At 40.1% G+C, this 18,936-nt stretch overlaps 2 protein-coding genes across 2 annotated transcripts in view; both read right to left on the minus strand.

The window, feature by feature from the left end:
- The window catches only part of LOC120560033 (caskin-1-like), a 37,989-nt gene extending 31,882 nt beyond the window's left edge, over positions 1-6,107 (minus strand). The window contains 1 exon segment of the mRNA XM_039802139.1: positions 5,404-6,107. Within this exon segment, the coding sequence (XP_039658073.1) occupies positions 5,404-5,497 (94 nt within the window). The 5' untranslated portion in view covers positions 5,498-6,107.
- Positions 6,108-9,041: 2,934 nt separating this feature from the next.
- LOC120561459 (suppressor of cytokine signaling 1-like) lies at positions 9,042-16,409 on the minus strand. Its single transcript, XM_039804642.1, has 4 exons — positions 16,148-16,409; positions 12,610-13,057; positions 10,995-11,182; positions 9,042-10,452 (listed from the first exon to the last, which is right to left on the minus strand). Exons 2-4 carry the CDS (start codon positions 12,817-12,819, stop codon positions 10,128-10,130), a joined length of 723 nt encoding a protein of 240 aa, XP_039660576.1. The 5' UTR covers positions 12,820-13,057; positions 16,148-16,409; the 3' UTR covers positions 9,042-10,127.
- Between the last annotated feature and the right edge of the window lie 2,527 nt (positions 16,410-18,936).

An 18,936-nucleotide genomic window follows, 5' to 3' on the forward strand; every position in this document is an offset into this window, starting at 1 on the left:
AAAGCACACAGATGAAAATACTCTTTTTTTTTTTTTTTGGTCAAACCCTCATAATCCACAGGCCGTAATCTGTAGTTGTTCTGTAATCTGGGGGAAAGCTTCTCCTTCTCCCTGCAGCTCTATCCGCACTTCATCCCTTCATCCTGCTCTCACACTCTAATTTTCACTGTAATTTGCTAAAGAGCGCGTGCTGATTGATAGTTCTGCTCTTTCAGTGTACACTCTGCAGCTGACGTCATTCTCCTGCATGTGTGTGTGTGTGTGTATGTGTGCGTGCGTGTTGGTAAACGTGCATGTGTAGGTTTCCCCTATCTATCTCGGATTAAAAATACAAGTCATCCCCACCCCCAGCAGATGAATCAATGAGTGCAGATATCTGTGTCACCATCAGCGAGCGACGTGACCCCCCGACCACAAATTTATGGCAGGACCTCAACATCCAACACCCAGAATTATTCAATACTGTTTACTACATGGAGTCTAGATCATGGCATTACTTAATAACACTTCCCCTCTGACCCAAAACCACGATGTATATTTAATACAAAATACTCGGATGCCCTCTGCTCTCTGTGATCGCTCTGGAAACTGATTTTCATCCTGAAACTCGCACTTATTACATTCATGACCGTCTGCCTAATTGTACCAGTTACTTAAATTAATTACTACCTTCAATTTTTAGATGTATGTATTTTCCTCGTTTGACATGAAATGTTTGTTTAAGATCACTACCATAATGTGTCTCTGATGGTGTCCTTGGACCAGGGTTCTTTTTTTGTTGCCTTTTTTATGATAATTTTAGGGCATAATACTGCAACCGAGCCTCGGTTACCATAGTAACCCCTGAAAGTGCCATTCTCACAGAGTATCAATCACTTGGCAGGGATTACTATGATATTGTTTTGCAACATCTCCCTCAAATTGTAGCTATTCAAGAGTTTATTTGACATGAATTTGTGTCATTCACAATTTAATGTGAAACCCTTCAGTCTTAATAGAGAGTACCAACAAGCTGGTACTGCAGCTGCTGGCAAAGCAACCTTCACTGTAACAGAGCAGATTCCCAAACCTCCAGAGAGGTGACGTGGAGGGTTTCTCAAGGGTTCTCATTACCAGAAATGTTTTGAAGTCCAGTTTTTATCCCCTCTGACTTCCGCCTGTCATCACGCATTTAGAGTTTCAGCGTTACAAGTAGCCTAAAACAAACGCCATCGCTGACTCTGTTCTCTCTCTGTTTCCAGACAGATGCACACATATGTTAAAGTGACCGGACTCAGGGTCACAATATGCTAATAGTGCAGCAACTATATCACGCTTTCATCAAAAGTGCAAAATGCCATGATGAGAGTGCTGCAAGGGCCATAATCAAACATGTTAGAATGTAAAGTAGGATCATAATATATAATAATAATCTTTGTTGGACCCTGACATTTTAAAAGCTTTTTAAAATAATTTGTTTCTCAAACACAAAAAATAACATGTGTAACAGAGGACAAGAGAAGGACAATGTACCTTCTTGTTAGTTACACCCTTCACATTTCTATCTATGTGGCTACCTTTTAAGGAACGAAACACAATTAATGGTGCATTCAGTAAAAGGGCTGTAACTAACAATTATGTCAGTGCTGACTCCCTGATAACTCACTGAGATTTCCAGCTTTTACTTTATTTCGGACCGCCCCTCAGTGCATTTTAGTTTCTTTATGTTTAAAGTTGGAGGACAGTATTTTGAGGAGGTAATCAACACTTTGTGTACAACGCCTGTTGTTGCCCAGTCAAAAAAGCTAATGAAAAGTATTTTGTTTTCCCTCAATATTTCTGCTGGTTTACTGTTGGTCTATCACAGTACCGCTGAGTTTAGATACAGTTATTTTCTTGATGTGATGGGAATACCAGACCTTAATACTTTATGAACTACTGGCTATGCCAAAAGTAATGGTCAATGTTGTTGCACTTCCTTGATCGTCGATAGGGGCATATGCATTATATAAATTACTTAGTGCCCATTTCAGTTGCTTGCTACATAAAAGAGATACAATTATGATAAGGATATTCTCATATCTGTAAGATAAAGAGCTTTATTGCAACTGAGCCAAAGATAGGGAAACCATTACCAAATGGTTTAGCAATACGCCTTACTTGTGAAAGCTTCAGACAGCAAACAGTGACTTCAGTGATTGTAGCAAGACTATAGACTTAAAGGATAAGTCTGGACAAATTCTACATTTTTCTTATTGACAACAAATCCAACGAAAACACCAAAATGAACAATGAATTAATGCTTCTAACAAGTAGTAGTATATAATGTACCTTATTTTCTAGCTCCATTTTTGACCAAAGAGCCACTCTGTTGCATTGAATTCATTACGATGAACATGGGCTCTGTCAATCCCACATACACGGTTCTGCTGCAGTACTCACCAGTGCCCCAGATGTGTATTAGTCTGCTGGTGAGTCCCTAACAGGTGCAACATTTCCTCTCATTTCAGTAACGTTTGTGAAAAACTACTGTACCCAGCTGTTTAGGTAATTACTGTCGCTCAAAATAAGAAAGTATATATTTGAGTGATGTCGGAAAGTACTGAGAGGGACTATCACATTGTCTGTTTTGTTTTGGGATTTGTTTACAGTAAGAACAAATAACACCAGCACTGTCTTTAAAGCGCTTTCAATAACTTACATCTTCTGAATGTCCAAAACATGTTAGTTATCAATACACAGTATGTCTTAATATGAAAATTAATAAAATATTATTATTGGCATCAGAAAGGCAAGTAGAAGCTGTTTCAAGTTGATTTTGTTCTACAACTTTCCGTTGGTTATGAGATCCTGAAGACACCTCAAGGAAATATCAGTTTAGACTGAGCTGCGTTTGTTACTTTAAAGAAAAAGCTAAACATTGTGGGAAATATAAAAACAAAAGTGTAGAAACAACAATTTGCAGTTTTACAAGGGGGATTATGGATTATGACTTATGTGTCTCCAGCAAGTTACTGTTCCCAGCTAAGAATCGTGTTTGTTATATTTTGTAACATCTGGACATATTTCAGTGTGTCACCAAGAGAATATGTATTACATACTGTACGCTAACAGGCAGTGTTTTGCATTTTGATGTTTTCTCTTGCAGAGGAGTCACTGCTGTATTTTAGATATATAGCGTATTATCATGTAGGCTATTTCTGCCCTATTTTAACCCTATTTTTGGGCATATTTTCACATTATTGTTACTGTGTATTTGCCCTATTTAGAAAGTATTTTGACTGTAATTCTGACATTTTTGAGGGGGATTTCTATGGACTAGATTTGTGCACACATTTCCTGAAGGCCATTGTCTTTTGTACACTTTCATTTCATTTAGGCTAGCTTTTCCCCCCTATTTCCAGTCTTTATGCTAAGCTAAGCTAAGCAAACCGGCTGCAAGCTTCAGCTGCATATTTACCATAAAGACATTAGAGTGGTATCAATCTTCTCATCTAATTCCTGGCTAGAAAGCAAATAAGTATATCTCCCAAAATATCAAACTATTGCTTTAATTAGTTGAAGAAGGAGCTCCACTGTCCGACAGTGAAGTGAAGTGGCCTTACATCACCGTCTCGGTCACCACTTCGATTCCTTAAACCATCCTTCATCAAATTGTGACTTTTTGACAGAGCAAACAACTACTACAGCAACTCTCACCTGCTGCTTGGAACATCATTAGCATACTGATGTGTCGAGTGTGTTTCTGTGCACGCTTGCCTGTAAATGTTTGTGTGAGAGGTCTTTGTGTGTGTGTGATTCTCCAGCAGAGGAACCCAGCTTCCTGTTTAATTATTCAATCATAAACCTGGATTCACACACACACACACACACACACACACACACACACACACACACACACACACACACACACACACACACACACACACACACACACACACACACACACACACACACACACACACACACACACACACACACACACCTTCCACAACTCACCCTTTAACCTCTCCATCACTTCCTGTCTCTACATCCCTGCATTCATATCTCGCTGTTTTCCTGCTGTTTTGCACTCTCACTCTTTCTCTCTCCCATTCTAGCCCTCCTCCTCACCCCTCATCTCCCTCACCCTCCACCCCCTTTCTCTTTGTCAGTGTGCAGTGGACTGAGCACTCAGACCTGATCTGTTCTGGCATTTGAGGAGCAGCATTTTTCTTTTCCATGGCACTGCTGGAATGTTCAGAGACAAATACATGAGAGGAGGAGAGGAGGCAGGAGAGCAGAGGAAACAAGAGGAGATGAGTAGAGGAAAGAAGAGGAGAGTAGGGAGGAGAGCAGAGGAAACAAGAATAGAGGGGAGGGGAAAAGAAAGGAGGAGAGGATGGGGAAGAGATACAAGTATAAAGGAGAGGAAAGGAAACAAGAGGAGAGGAAAGGAGAGGAGAGAATAGAAGGATACAGGAGAGGTGAGGGGAGAAGACAAGGATAGAGTAGAGGAGAGGAGAGGAAAAGATAGGAGACAAGTATAGGGGAGACAGGAGAAGGGGAGAGGAGACAAGGATAGAGGAGAGGGGAGACGGGGAGAGGACACAAGGATAGAGGAGAAGGAAATAAGAGAGGAAATGAGATTGGAAAGGAAATAGGAGATGAGCGGAGAGAAGAGAAGAGGAGTGTAGGCATCAGGAGGGAAGGGAAAAGGCGGAAAACAAGAGGAAACAAGAGGAAAGGCCTGGTGATGAAATGGGAGAGAGGAGCAGTTTCAAGGCTGTAATTGAAATCTAATTATCACCTCAAGTCCCAGCTGACTCAACGTCAAACACCCGCACACACACATGCACACGCCACATTTGTGCACATGTCTGTATGTGTAAATTTACAACACACACACACACACAAGCCACATTTGTGCACATGTCTGCATGTGTACATTTACAATCATCACATTATTAGCGCTAACATCTGGCATCTTCACACACCAATAATCCCCCTGTCCCGAGAGCAGTAGGACCTCCGTGTTCTTCAACCTCACACACACACACACACACACACACACACACACACACACACACACACACACACACACACACACACACATGCTCAATAGTGGAAAATATGTGACAACAATTCCTCCTAATTTCAAATTTCATTCTGATGACTGTTCTCATACTTGTGCAACATCATCACACACGCACACACGCACACACGCACACACACACACACACACACACACACACACACACACACACACACACACACACACACAGTGCACCATTTAGGCTAAATGGCATCACATCAGATTTAGCCTGCACTGTTCTGACCTGATAATGACGGGTGTGTGTGTGTGTGTGTGTGTGTGTGTGTGTGTGTGTGTGTGTGTGTGTGTGTGTGTGTGTGAGGGAGATAGGAGAATGAAGGGATACTGACTGGCTTTCCCTGGCCGAGGTCTCTGTAGAAGCCGCTGAGCTGTCAGCAAGTCCTCGGTCTTCACGGCCTGGAGCAGCTCCTGGTCCTTCCCCATGTCCTCTCCGTCCCGCCTCGGTCCGCTCGGTCCCGCTCTCTTCCTCTGAGCGCCCCTCTCTCCTCCGTTAATCCGCTGCTACATCCTGCCGCCGCTCCGGGCCTCCCGCTGTAGCTGAGGCGCGGAGGGATGGATGCTGCCGGGAGTGGGATGCTCTGATTCGGCCAGGAGTCCAGCGCACGTCCCGCTCTACCTCCCCTCCTAGCGGTGCTACCGGCTCACACAGACCAGCTACCGACCGACCGACCGGACCTCGCTCTCTGCCGGGATGCTGTCCGGCCGCGCAGGAACACACTCGCGACAGATTCCAATGATTCTATCCGCGTGACGATTTCACCGGGTCTACAGTACGTGCGTACCGTGCGTGAAAACGGTAGAGCTCGAGCGCCCTCCTATAAACTGGGTCAAATCCGCACCCCTGAAACCTCACGAGCCCTCAATCCGCAGAATAAAACGCACGGGTCGCCGATAGTTAACGTGTGACCGCTCTCGCGGTGGTGGACCAGCTCCAGCGCGCGCGCACGCACGCGCACACACACACACACGCGCGCGCGCACACTGACACACAGTCACATATGGCATTACATAAACACGAGCTACTTGCGCGCGCGCCACTCCAGTGGTTGTAATCCCATTCCGCGTGTCTGGAGTCAGGAGAGGTCGTTTGACATCGGAATAAAATTGTACTCAGTCGCGTGCAAGAGGTGCGCACAGAGCGCGGGACAGTGGGAGTCAGGAGTCCGGGATCGCGCGGACCCATGACACTCAGATAGATACATCTAACATCTAAAAAAACTGGCTTTTATTAACTAAATCTGGTATTATTCATTGATATCTTGCTATTCATTCATACTGGTTACTCCCTTTTATTTAGTTGTATTCAAATTATTTTATTTTTTAAATCATTTAGCCTATAGGCTATATAGGCTAGGGCTATATTTATATTATCCTACACTCATATCTTTTCATAATTAGCCTACCATTTATATGTCGTAAAGAACTTTTAACTGCTTTGTTGTTTAAGGGTGCTATACAAATAAACTGGCCTGGCCTGTATACAGTGGTGATGGTTTTACATCAACATTGTTTAAGGTTAAGGCAAGGGTAATTTGAGGACAGGAAAAGTGTGCGTGTGTGTGTGTGTGTGTGTGTGTGTGTGTGTGTGTGTGTGTGTGTGTGTGTGTGTGTGTGTGTGTGTGTGTGTGTGTGTGTGTGTGTGTGTGTCCCTCATGCAGAGCTAATTTAGACTAAAGGGGCCACTGACACACAGATTTAGGACAGGAAGTGGAACAGATGACAGAAGACTGGTACTCAATCAAAACTGAATAACTGCTTAAGCTGTGTATATTTGTGTTGGGAAACTTCAGTTGAGAGTCAGCTTCATTCATGGCCGGAATAACCCACTATGGGGGCCTGTCTTCAGTCCCCCACACCAACCCATTGTTTACAATGAGATTAAACAAAATGTAGGCTATTTGGAATAACAAAATTAGAAAGTTGTATCCTAAAGCATTAAAAAGGCTTGATTTTAGGTGTGCTGCAATGGAGGAGTTGCAAAAAAGACAGCACCGGGAAGATCCAGGTGAAAAAAAAATGAATCGGTATTAAATCTTTGAAAATACATTTGGTCTTTGTGAGGTTTAATTGGCATGCAGCGGCTTTCCAAAGTCACACTTCAATTGACTTCCAATGGCACACTAACCTGTTAGTATAAAATAATAAAATGTGTTGTTTTCTTGTGCGCTAACTACAAAAAACATACTTTACAGATAAGTATATTATACACCCGTTTTACAATTACTATCTAGGCCTATAAAATTGTGACTGGGGTTACAGCCATGTTAACAAGTCTGTGAGGCTGTACTTTGGCACAGCGGTGCTTTGAGCTTAATGCTAACATAAGCATGCTAACATGGTAATAGTGACAAAATAAACAGGCTGATGTTTAGCAGGAATGTTCATCAACATCTTAGTTTAGCGTGTTAGCGTGCCAACATTTGTTAATTAACACTAAAGAAAAAAGTACAGCTGAGGCGGATGAATTTCATCCGTTTTGCAGGTATTTGGTCATAAACGGAAGAATTGTGACAATTACATTTTTGACCTAAGGATGGCGCTAGAGGTTATGTCAAGACATGAATGTCTGTACCAACATTCATGTCAATCCAACCAATTGTTGAAATATTTCGGTCTGGACCAAAGTGGTGGGACTGACAGACCGACATTGCTGTCCACCGCTAACATGACTAGAAATAAAAAGACAATTAATCTTAATACTTCAAATTATTTGCTACACAATCAGGGACACAAATACTCCTGGCCTGTGTTCACATGCATTATAGGTTGCATAGTAAAGACGCAAATTTATTCAACATGAACAACATTTCGCAAACATACACATGATCTGATGGCTACATTCAGTGTTCACGTTAAGCAGCTGATGGGATAACATTTGACTGTTGTACCTGATAAGATTTTATGTGACAAATAATATTGATGATTTGATTGACTGATTATTTAATGATTTATTTCAAGCGGTGATGAAAAGGTGATCGGAGTCCAAACTTTAAAACTGCATTAATCAATATTGCTTTAATAAAACTAAATCAAATGGGTACAAGTCATGTGAAAGGCCTTGTTCTTAGTCACAAACCAAAAGAGAATAATCACCAACTCTATTGTGTCTACTGTGGCGCTTTTTAGCCTCTTTTAGCAGATTGTTTTGGTTGTATTATTATTGAGTCTCCACTGCTCTCATCACCTTTAGCAGTCAGGCAGACAGGAGACAGAGTTACCTAAAGCAACTCACTAGCAGAGGTGTCAAGTAACGAAGTACAAATACTTTGTTATCTTAAGTAGAAATTTTGGGTATCTATACTTTACTGGAGTAATTATTTTACAGCAGACTTTTTACTTCTACTCCTTACAGTTTCACGCAATTATCTGTACTTTCTACTCCTTACCTTTTAAAAATAGCCTTGTTTCTCCTATTTCAGTTCAGCTTGTTTTCATTCCGACTTGTCATCGTTCACACACACACACAAAACAACCTATCCAGATAAATCGCGGCATCCAGATAGAGTGAATTTGATTTTGGTTGGATGAGAAGTATAAATAGATACCATTCCAACACCCTATTGGTTTGTACGCGATCCATCGTACCTGCACAGACCCGGTGCTAATACGGCACCGGTGCCTTAACGACCGTTATCTACTAGACCAAATAGCAACGCGGATTTCGGTGCCTTATTTCGGTGCCACTTAAATGACTGTGCTTCTCTCTGATGCTCCGAAAACAGACGTTAGAGGGAACTGAAACATCGCCGCACGGGACGCTAGTTAACGCTACACTCGACAGCAGGTAACGTTAGCCTACCGTTAGCTAGCAGCTGGAGTAAACACGGTTAAAATGCTGACAGCTAAACGGTATAAAAATGTGTCTGTGTTTCACTGGAGAGGATTCTAACACCAGACTGTAGTTGCTGTTTTCTGAAAAACACAGAAGAGATGTGTCACCTTTTTCAGGCCTTCTGAGTTTGCAAGTATGATTTTAATATAACATTATTAGAGTCATTATGGCCTTTAGAAAATATGTTTTTTTGTGTAGGTGGGGTAGTGCACTATTAGGCCTCTGTGGGGCGGGCTAAGCGTTTGTCCTTTTTGGCATTTTTTCCCCCTTACATTACTTTTACTTTTATACTTTAAGTAGTTCTGAAACCAGTACTTTTACACTTTTACTTGAGTAAAAAGCTTGAGTTGATACTTCAACTTCTACAGAAGTCTTTTCAAACCCTAGTATCTATACTTCTACTTGAGTAATGAATGTGAATACTTTTGACACCTCTGCTCACTAGCTAGGAAAATAAGTTAGCAAGAAACAGATATTTTTTAGGAGGTGGTGGAGACCAAAACTACAGAAGCTGAGAGCAAATGTGGATGCACTACTTTATCACGTTGTCTTGGAATAACAAAATAGTTTTCTCATTTTAACAGGTTAATTATTTTGACTTATTATACCTTCATTCAAATGAGGCGTGCATATTTCAATAATACTGCAGATATTGTTAACAGAATACTGAGATTAAATTAATTACAAAATATGTAGACGTTGGGCTCTAATTTAGTGATAATCTAAAAAAAAACAACCTGTTGCTCTCTCATGAAAATTATAGTGTGTTCTATTTGAACTCAGAACCAGGATTTTCCGAGGTCAAAGTCGGGAACATGCCCCCTGACTCGGATTTCCAAGCTCGGAACTCGGGCAACTCGTGGCTTCTGTTAGACTTTGATTCCTCATGTGGCCAGAAACAAACGGTTGTTAATATTTCAGCCAAAACATGCTGAGTTGGTGATATTTCAGCTTCTTTTGATGTTTTTTGTGCCCCCCTTTAAACAGCAGCAAATCTTACATTTTTATGGACGTTACAACTGATATGGATCATGGAAAATTGTACCATAAATTCTTTGTAAAAAAAACAATGACAATGTGTGCAAATAACTCGTCAACAACTTGCAGATCAAATACTTAAACTGTGTCTGTGTTATTTATAAAATAAAATAAAAAAAAACACAAATACAGAATATTTGTTTAACTTAAATCACCAACGACAGGCACTCTGTCCACACATGTCTATATACAACAAGGGTACGCATTAACATAGTCTTTAACTTGAGTGCTGAGTCCAGGTAAGGTGCTTATATTTTCTGCTCCATAAGAGCCCATGAGAGCCCTCCTGCACATCTGCTTCAGGCGCTCCGGACGCTGCTTGCGATAGGGCACTGTCAGCTTACAGGATGAGCTGGTGTAATAAGTGAGCAGAGCAAAGAGTGAAGCAAAAGTCCTGTGGCTGCCGTACAGACTGAAGAGCAGGTTGTTCAGCTGGACACGAACACTAGTCGGGCCGTCATCGCTTTGGTAACTCAGAGTGAAGAAAACATCCGGCTGGCCGCTGTCTCTGCAAAAAACACAGCAGCATACATGCAATCACTGTGTGCACACTTCTTCATCAGAGGTTGTGATGAATGTAACTGCAACATATACATACTGTATGTTGTAGATATTTTACATCATAAACGAGCTACACTGGGTGAACTTTAATAAAGCACCTGTATATATATTTTTTAAATAAATAAGAAATAAATTTAAAATTTTAATTTTCAAGTCAAATTTGACCCATTTTCAAAGTTTTTTATATCATAAATATGGGTTTCTTTCACCCAAATTGCCCCCCAATTAACATGGATGCATGGATGTACGTTGTAATGGAATGTATACAACCTTCTTCGCAGGTAAAAATGAATGATTACTTTAATTGAATTTTGGGTGTTTTATTCAAATTTATAGCATTTGAAAATTTAAGTTAGTTTAAATGGCTTCAAAACAGTATCCTGACTAAACTTAGACATAAACCAGTCTGGGATTCTGTCAACATCCTGTGATCTTAACCATTAGTAAAAAAAAAAAAAAAAAAAAAAATCATAATTTCTGGTAGATTACCTGATGAGGAAGGTACCCAGGGGTGCCCGTGAGAGTATTTCGTGTGCCTCCTCCATGGTCATGGATCCCCAGTAGTAACCACTGTGTTGGAGCCGCTGGTAAGTCTGTTTCACTAGTTTGTACTCTGCTGCGCTGCTGAATGGACGGAGGTGTGTGGGCAAGCTCGCAGCATCAGCTCCAGTGACTGGCTACAGCAGAGAAGGTATTATAAATAAATAGTTTAAATATAAATAAAGTTACTGCCAACGACACAGCATGGACATGTATTTATATTTGTGTTTAATGTCATGCTCATCTTAGGATGCCTATCAATGCTTTTCAGGGAGTCTATGGTAACATCTAGCCAGAGACTGCAGATGAAAACTAGCCTTTTGGCTTATTCTGGCATATTCACAGATATGTTTATGAATATGCACTGTCCCGGTCAAATAAAGATAAAATGAAATCTGTCATAAAGTTGTTAATTATGTGTCTAAACTGATTTTAGCAAGTTTTTGTTATCCTACCACAGTTTTGTTTTTAAATATATATATACACACATATATATATATATATATATATATAATTTCTAACCATTATTTTCAGAGACGCTGTACTGCATGAATAACAATAATAATGCTCTGCAAAGTGTTTTAGACACTTTGTAACAGAAACTTGCAGATTATGTAATCTGCAAATTTCTGTTACAAAGTTCAGACGCTGGTGTCATATTTCTCCCAAAAAAAGCTACAAAGTTTCCATGCCAACATTCAAAGTCCAAAGATAAACTCAGATATTTGACTTTTCAATTAAAGCACTGCATTCATATGAACAGTCTGCACATGCATACCTGCATGGTAACAAATCATTCAGTATTGCTGTTGTGATGTAGTGTTTGACTGGAACTAAAACCTACAAATGCTTAGCCAAAACATGGAAAGTCCATTATATTTATGTCACTGATAAAGTAATGAATCATCTCATAACCATTTTTTTTTTTTTTTAAGTGTTTCCAGATGTTAAAAATATTTTTCCCTCCCAAAATAAACAGAAAACATGTAACCAGTCGTGGAAACTGCACTGTGGTAAGTACAATATTGAGGTACTTTTACTTTCTATTCTATGCTACCTTCTACTCCAATACAGTTACTTGACAGCTGTAGTTACTTTGCAGATTCATATCATTCATAGAAAACGCCATTAAGATAGTTAAATATAGCTCCAACTTTAGCAGCTGCAACATTAAAGTGATGCTTTCACATTAGGCATCAATAACTATAATCCATTTGTGTGATAAGTATTACTCTAAAATGGGTCATTTTGCATAATTTGTACTATTATTACTTTTGATACTTTAAGTATATTTGTATTGCTAATACTTGTGCATTTTTAGTAGGATTGTGAATGCAGGACTTTTATTTACTTGTAACAGAGTATTTCTACACTGTGGTATTGCTACTTTTACTTTCAGTCAACGATCTGAGTACTTCTTCCACAACTGGAAGTAACGTTAAAGAATGAAATCCTGGTGTTTGATTTCTGACTTTATCTCTCTCCAGCCATCTGCGCACAGTTTACAAATCTATATCCCAAAGCAATACAATTCACAAACTGTGAGCAAACATTGAGTACTAACCTGGCACCAGGTTTCAGCTTCTTCCTCGACGCTGAGTTCTTTCCAGTGCAGTAAATCTCGTTGCCTCTCTGTCGGCGCTTGGCTCTCTGGGCTCTGGGCTCGTTCTGGTCCTGCGGGTTCTTCAGCGGGTTGACTTTGGTTCTGTGTCTCAGCTGCGCAGCTCTGCTTTTGGCCTTGTACTACTGTTCTATCGTGATTGTCTCTGACCATCCTACCAAGGAGAATCCTCCTCTTGACCACCCGTTGCACCAGTTCCTCCACTTTTCACTGGCAGATCCTCCATCCCTGACGCCTTTCTGGTTGTTCATCTGCGGCTCAGTCCTCTTACAGACTCCATGTTGCTTTTAATCAAGATTTATCAAAATCATCACAAACTTCTGGAGGGTTAGCTGCTCAGCCATCTGTCCTTGACGGACTGTCACTGAAGGATCTGATGAGCTTTTTAAACCTGCAATAAGTCATGTTTTTGAGGATGGTGGAAACCAGTTGTTAACACAACACTGACATATCACATTCTAAGATCCCATGATAAGGCTGCAACTAACATTGTCGATTAAGCTGTTGATTATTTTCTCCATTCATCGATTAGTTGTTTGCTCTATAAAATTTCAGAAAATAATAAAAATTGTTGATTGTGTTTTCCAAAGTCTAAGATGACATCTTCAGATGATTTGATGATGTTTTTGTCCACAACTCAAATATATTCGGTTTACTGTCATACAGGAGTGAAGAAACTAGAAAAAATTCACATTTAAGAATCTGGAATCATAGATTTAAAAAAAAAATGTCATTCTTTTATGAATAAATGACTCAAACCGATTAATCAATTAACTAAACAGTTGGCGATTAATTTAATAGTTGACAACTAATCGATTAATCTAGACATGACAAACTTGTTAGCAAACAGTTCCTTATTAAGGCTCCATCGTTTTGTTTTTAAATGCAGACCTTATATGTATATACTTATAGTATGTGTAATGCCATGAATAATAAAGGGACTGTGTCCTTGATATCTAATCAACACATGGATTAAAAAAAAAAAAGTGGTATTTGGGGTTTTTAGGGCTTGCGTTGGGCTTGGACAGAAACAATGTGGGTGCATGTAGGGTTGGGCCTAGTCTCGCATTGCAAGACCTTCCTCCACAGCGCTGCGGAGGAGGGTCTGGCTAGTCCACACAACATTGGGAGAAAAACGTGCTCTGGTTTATCGGCATTTCTTTAAACCAATCACAATCGTCATGGGCGGCGCTATGCGCTGGACAGAGGCACGGTAAAAAAAAAAACGGGAAGGAACTTGTTTTGGTGGAACGTGTACGTTAAAAAGTTTTTTTAGTCGTGCGAGAGAAAACTCAGATTGGACAGATAGAAATAGATAGATACTGGAAGGTAACATACATCCGGCCGAGAAGAAGGACTTACGGTGGAATTTCCAACGGCACCGGAGAAATCCCGGAAGTGGAAGGTCGTGGATATAGACCAGGTTGGGCCTGACTCTTTGGCCAGATTATAGCCCTAAATCTAAATTAAGTTTTTTTTCTTCACCAACTCCGGAGGAATTGTATCTGTTCTTTATGCTCCACTATGTTTACCAGTTAGTTTTCTAACTGTGTCTGTCTGTTGTTTGGTGCAGATAATGTTCAGTGGGTTTTTAGAGCTTTTTTGCTCTGCTGAAGCAGAAAATGACACAGTGCGAGTGGCGTGGGTGAACCAAAAAGAAGTTGCGTCTGGACAACAATGAGCTGGAACTCACTATAACGCTCTGTAAAGCCAAAAGAGCTGCAGATTCATTCAGCTGATAATTCTCTGTAGCTTCATCACTACAAACAACCAGTTTCACAACGTCATTTGATACATTTCTACTATGAATATATCAATTACAGGTACGTGTTTTTTGTGTGTGTGTGTGTGTGTGTGTGTGTGTGTGTGTGTGTGTGTGTGTGTGTGTGTGTGTGTGTGTGTGTGTGTGTGTGTGTGTGCGCTCGCCCAATGCATAATCAGGCCATGAGACTTATAATAAATAATCAAAGGGAAGGGCGGATGCAATAATTAGAGATAGCAAAAACACTTTCACTTTCTCAGTCAAGCAAGAATAAAGAAGAAAGAAAATCTATGGATTTCCTCTGTTTTGCTCTACATTCATTTGTGTACAAATATTCCAACATGTTAGTATACACACACTGCAATTATCATAAAAAGTAAGTCAAATTTTAAAAAGTGCATTATTAAAAAGCTTATTTCCAGAGCAAAGTCATAAAGAGTGCCTTAAAAAAAAAAACATAAAAGCAGCAGACTGAAAACACAATAAATCTAACTTAAGTTTTTGTACTTAATAATCCTTAGATTTTCTGAATAGTGTAAGTACTATATAAGGATATAAGTATAGTTGTCTCTTTTTCTGTTATAATGCACGTTTTAAAGCATTTTACAACGTTCATGAAGAAATGCTTTACTGTATAAATAAAGTTTAATATTCAATATTTTATTTCAAATTTAGGTTAAAATGCTTCATAGCAAGACTGCGTCAAAGGTAGTCATTGGTTGTTCTTTTGATACTTAAAGTCAGTGTTTTATTTTACTTTTTACTTAACCTCTTTTCTGACATGTTGAAGAGTGCACGTGAACATACCACTCATGTATCTGGCTGCTTCACTAAACATTTCAATCTCAGTTTAAATCTCATAAACTTGATTGGTCACTTTTGTGAAGAGGAAGGCTGCATCAAGCTGTAATCAGTTTCCAGTAAGTCGTCTAACTCCGGGATCTTTTTTTCATTTTTTTTTTCTCTCAGCTCACACAGTGCAGCCTGACAGTATTAGAACATTTATAACACACTCTTTTTTTTTTCTCGGTTCTGTACATAATCACACTGGATGTAAAAGGAAACTAGGACTACGTGGTTTAACTTCTAGCTGAACGAGTAGGTTTACACTCAATGGTGAATGAACAGTGTATAGATAGCAGCATTAGCTTTTGAAATCTGGCCAGCAGTGCATGGCTCTGGCTAAAGTAACCTAACTCTTGGCTCAAAAGTGCTGAAGTTTAGAAACCATCACAAAAAAAAATTCGCAATGTGTGATAATGTGTCCAAAAAAATTCAGAGTTCAGAAATAAACAAACATCAAAGAAAAAGTGCTAACAAAACAAAGGAATAGGTCATTTTAATGCCTATTACTATTATTTTACACATTATGGAATTTGAATGGGGTGATATATGACGTGTTAATGACACTGGGATCGGTCTGGTTTCATCTAAAACTAGGAGTTGATTGTGACTGGGAGAGGTTGTCATAACTTCCCACCTCTAAGGGAAATCAAAACGGGTTAATTAGCTTCTGTCAAATCCAATCCCTGTTTAAAGTTATGTAGCCTGCAGTAAATGAGCGTCAGATTCTGATATGAGATGTGTGTGTTTTCTGGATTATAGTTTGGTAACCTGTTGACTTTACATGAATGAAGGAGAAACATGTGTCATGACTGGCACACACAAAAAAAAAACTTTTGTACAGTGAAATGTGTATTCATGAAACAGCTCACTTACTTGCAATGACTGACCGTCAGAGTCTAGTGGAGTCCGAGCAGCAGTGAGCTTCAGTCAGCTTCTTTCCTGCCGGAGGTCGCAGCTCTTCATGAGAAGAAACATCTTACTTTCGGTTAATGTTAGTGCTATGCTGGAGGCGGGCCGCTACTTTAGAACAGCCTGACAATATGCTGAGTTGTAGCATAATACAATGCCCATCAACCCGACCCTTAAAGGAGGGATTCATTTTTAGACACGCGCACGCGCACGCATACTCAGGTGCGGTTGCTTTCGCTTTCACTTCAACCCGTGGATTCTCTTAAATCACGTGATCTGCCAGCAGAGGGTATGTGTGTGTGTGTGCGCGTGTGTAGAAGTAGATGTGTGTGTGTGTGTGTGTGTGTGTGTGTGTGTGTGTGTGTGTGTGTGTGTGTGTGTGTGTTTGTGTTTTTGAGCCTCTTTAGTTCTTTACATATTTCTCAAACTCCAACTTAATTACACCATTAAATGCAAAGTGCATTCAATGTGCAAAATGAAAGGATCTCTCACGCATTTTACTTTTGAACTAGCCTATATGCAAAACAAAGAAATGAACTTCACAGAAATGAACTATAGCCTATGCAAAATACTTATTTCCGTCAAAATGAATGTGAAACTAAATGATTGATGCATTGGAACATGTTCAGTATATCAAGCATTACAAGTGTCAGTGACAGTTGAGCCCTGGATGCAAAAGTAGTTAAATACTTTTGCATGCAGCTTACTTACCTACTTATCTAAATTATTAAATGCAAACTATTAAATGCAAAATACATTTCATGTGCAGGATACAAGGATGCAGTTTACTTTTACACACACACACTTTTCCTGTGCTGAAATTAACCCTGCCTTAACCTTAAACATGTTGATGTAATAAAACAATAGGCTATTTAAAAATAAATAAAATTGTGGTTTGGTTGCAGTTTCTTCAATGGCAGATGGACACATTGTGGGGTTCACAATGATAACACACACACACACACACACACACACACACACACACACACACACACACACACACACACACACACACACACACACACACACACACACACACACACACACACACACACACACACACACACACACACACACACACACACACTCTCTCACTCTCTCTCTCTCTCTGATGCCATGGTAACCAGCTTCTCATATCACTGAATAATGATCAGACAGTGTTGAGCATTTATTAACAAAGTAGATTGCAGCTACATTCTCACACTCGGCGGTAGCGTCACGCCGTTTCCTTCGGTTTCTTCACATCATAATTGATCATTAGTGAACGGGACTGTTAGAGGTCCATGTTTCAGCCCGTGGAGCTGGACGCCTGCTTTTCTTTGTTGTTTTGTCTGTGCATCCAGTAGGCAGCAGCTGTTACAGCAAAGATCCCATAAGTAGCCAAGACGCACTGTAAGAAAGCAGAGGAAGACATATTTCTGACTGAGGGCATTTGATATATAAAAACATAATACATGTTCATATAGTGAATGGAGCCTGTGCGTGTATACGTGTGTGTAGTATGTACATTTCTGCGACCCTGCAGAGTGTAGCTATTAAAGTATTTCCTCCAACCAATCAGTTCCACAGAAGTCGGGGCCTCAATGCCAAGCAGCTGCCTCTGAAACACACAAAAAAAAAAAAAACCAACAACCCACACACTGTAAGAGGAAGCACTGCAACCAGACTACTTGACTTTTTCTTTTGTACACACAGGGTGCAACAGTAACGGTTCAATATGTTGGCAACTACCTGTTTAATATTTGTGTTTCTTAAATGTTGCGTTTACTCAAAACTGGTAAACCTCGTGGTGCATTCAAAAGTTATTGTAAAATACCATTTTCTCATTGGTTTTTGGCATTTTACAGCAATTTACTGGTGAAAGAAGTAATTATTGTTAAAGTGCCCATATTATGAAAAAAAACAAACTTTGAAAAAAATCCATCCATGCTGTTTTGAGTGAGATGCGGTTTCTGAATGTGTCCTGCCTTCAGTCTCCTGGTGAGCTGTTCAAAATCGACACGGCTTGTGACGTCACAAGCCGAAACGAGCTGGCTAACCGCAACCGTTAGCTCGTAGCGTTAGCGCTAGCATGCTACCTCGTTCTCAATAGCAAAGCACTGCTACAACACACACAAGTTCACCATAATCTACAAAAGAACTACTTACATGTGCGCCCTCGTTTAGAAGAAGTCTCCCAGCTAATCCTGCCTTGTAACTGACTGAAGTTGGAGAAACAGGCTTTCTTTTACTGTCTATGGAGCTAGCTGACGTGACCTATGATCTGAGCTACTGCGCATGTGCGAGTGCAATCAAAGATAGTACAGAAGAAGAAAAGAGGTCTCACTCTGTAGCTAAAACAGAAACCAGGTGAAAAGAGGATCTGCAGCAGTGAGAGAGAGCTGTGCAGTACAACAAAAATATGGCGTTTTTTTAAAATTAAACCATGTAAACCTATTCTGGTACAACCTTAAAATACAATTATGAACCTGAAAATTAGCATAATATGGGCGCTTTAAAGGAACACACGGACTTATTGGGAATTTAGCTTATTCACCGTAACCCCCAGAGTTAGACAAGTCGATACATAACCTTCTCATCTCCGTGCGTGCTGTAACGCTGTCTGACGGCTCCAGCATTAGCTTAGCCTAGCACAGATCCTGTAGGTAACTGGTTCCAACTAGCCTACTGCTCCAAATTGTGACAAAATTGACAAAATAACGCCAACATGTTCCTGTTTACATGTTGTGATTTGTAGAGTCACAGCGTGTACA

The sequence above is a fragment of the Perca fluviatilis genome, chromosome 1, assembly GCF_010015445.1.
Source record: "Perca fluviatilis chromosome 1, GENO_Pfluv_1.0, whole genome shotgun sequence".
Taxonomy (NCBI): domain Eukaryota; kingdom Metazoa; phylum Chordata; class Actinopteri; order Perciformes; family Percidae; genus Perca; species Perca fluviatilis.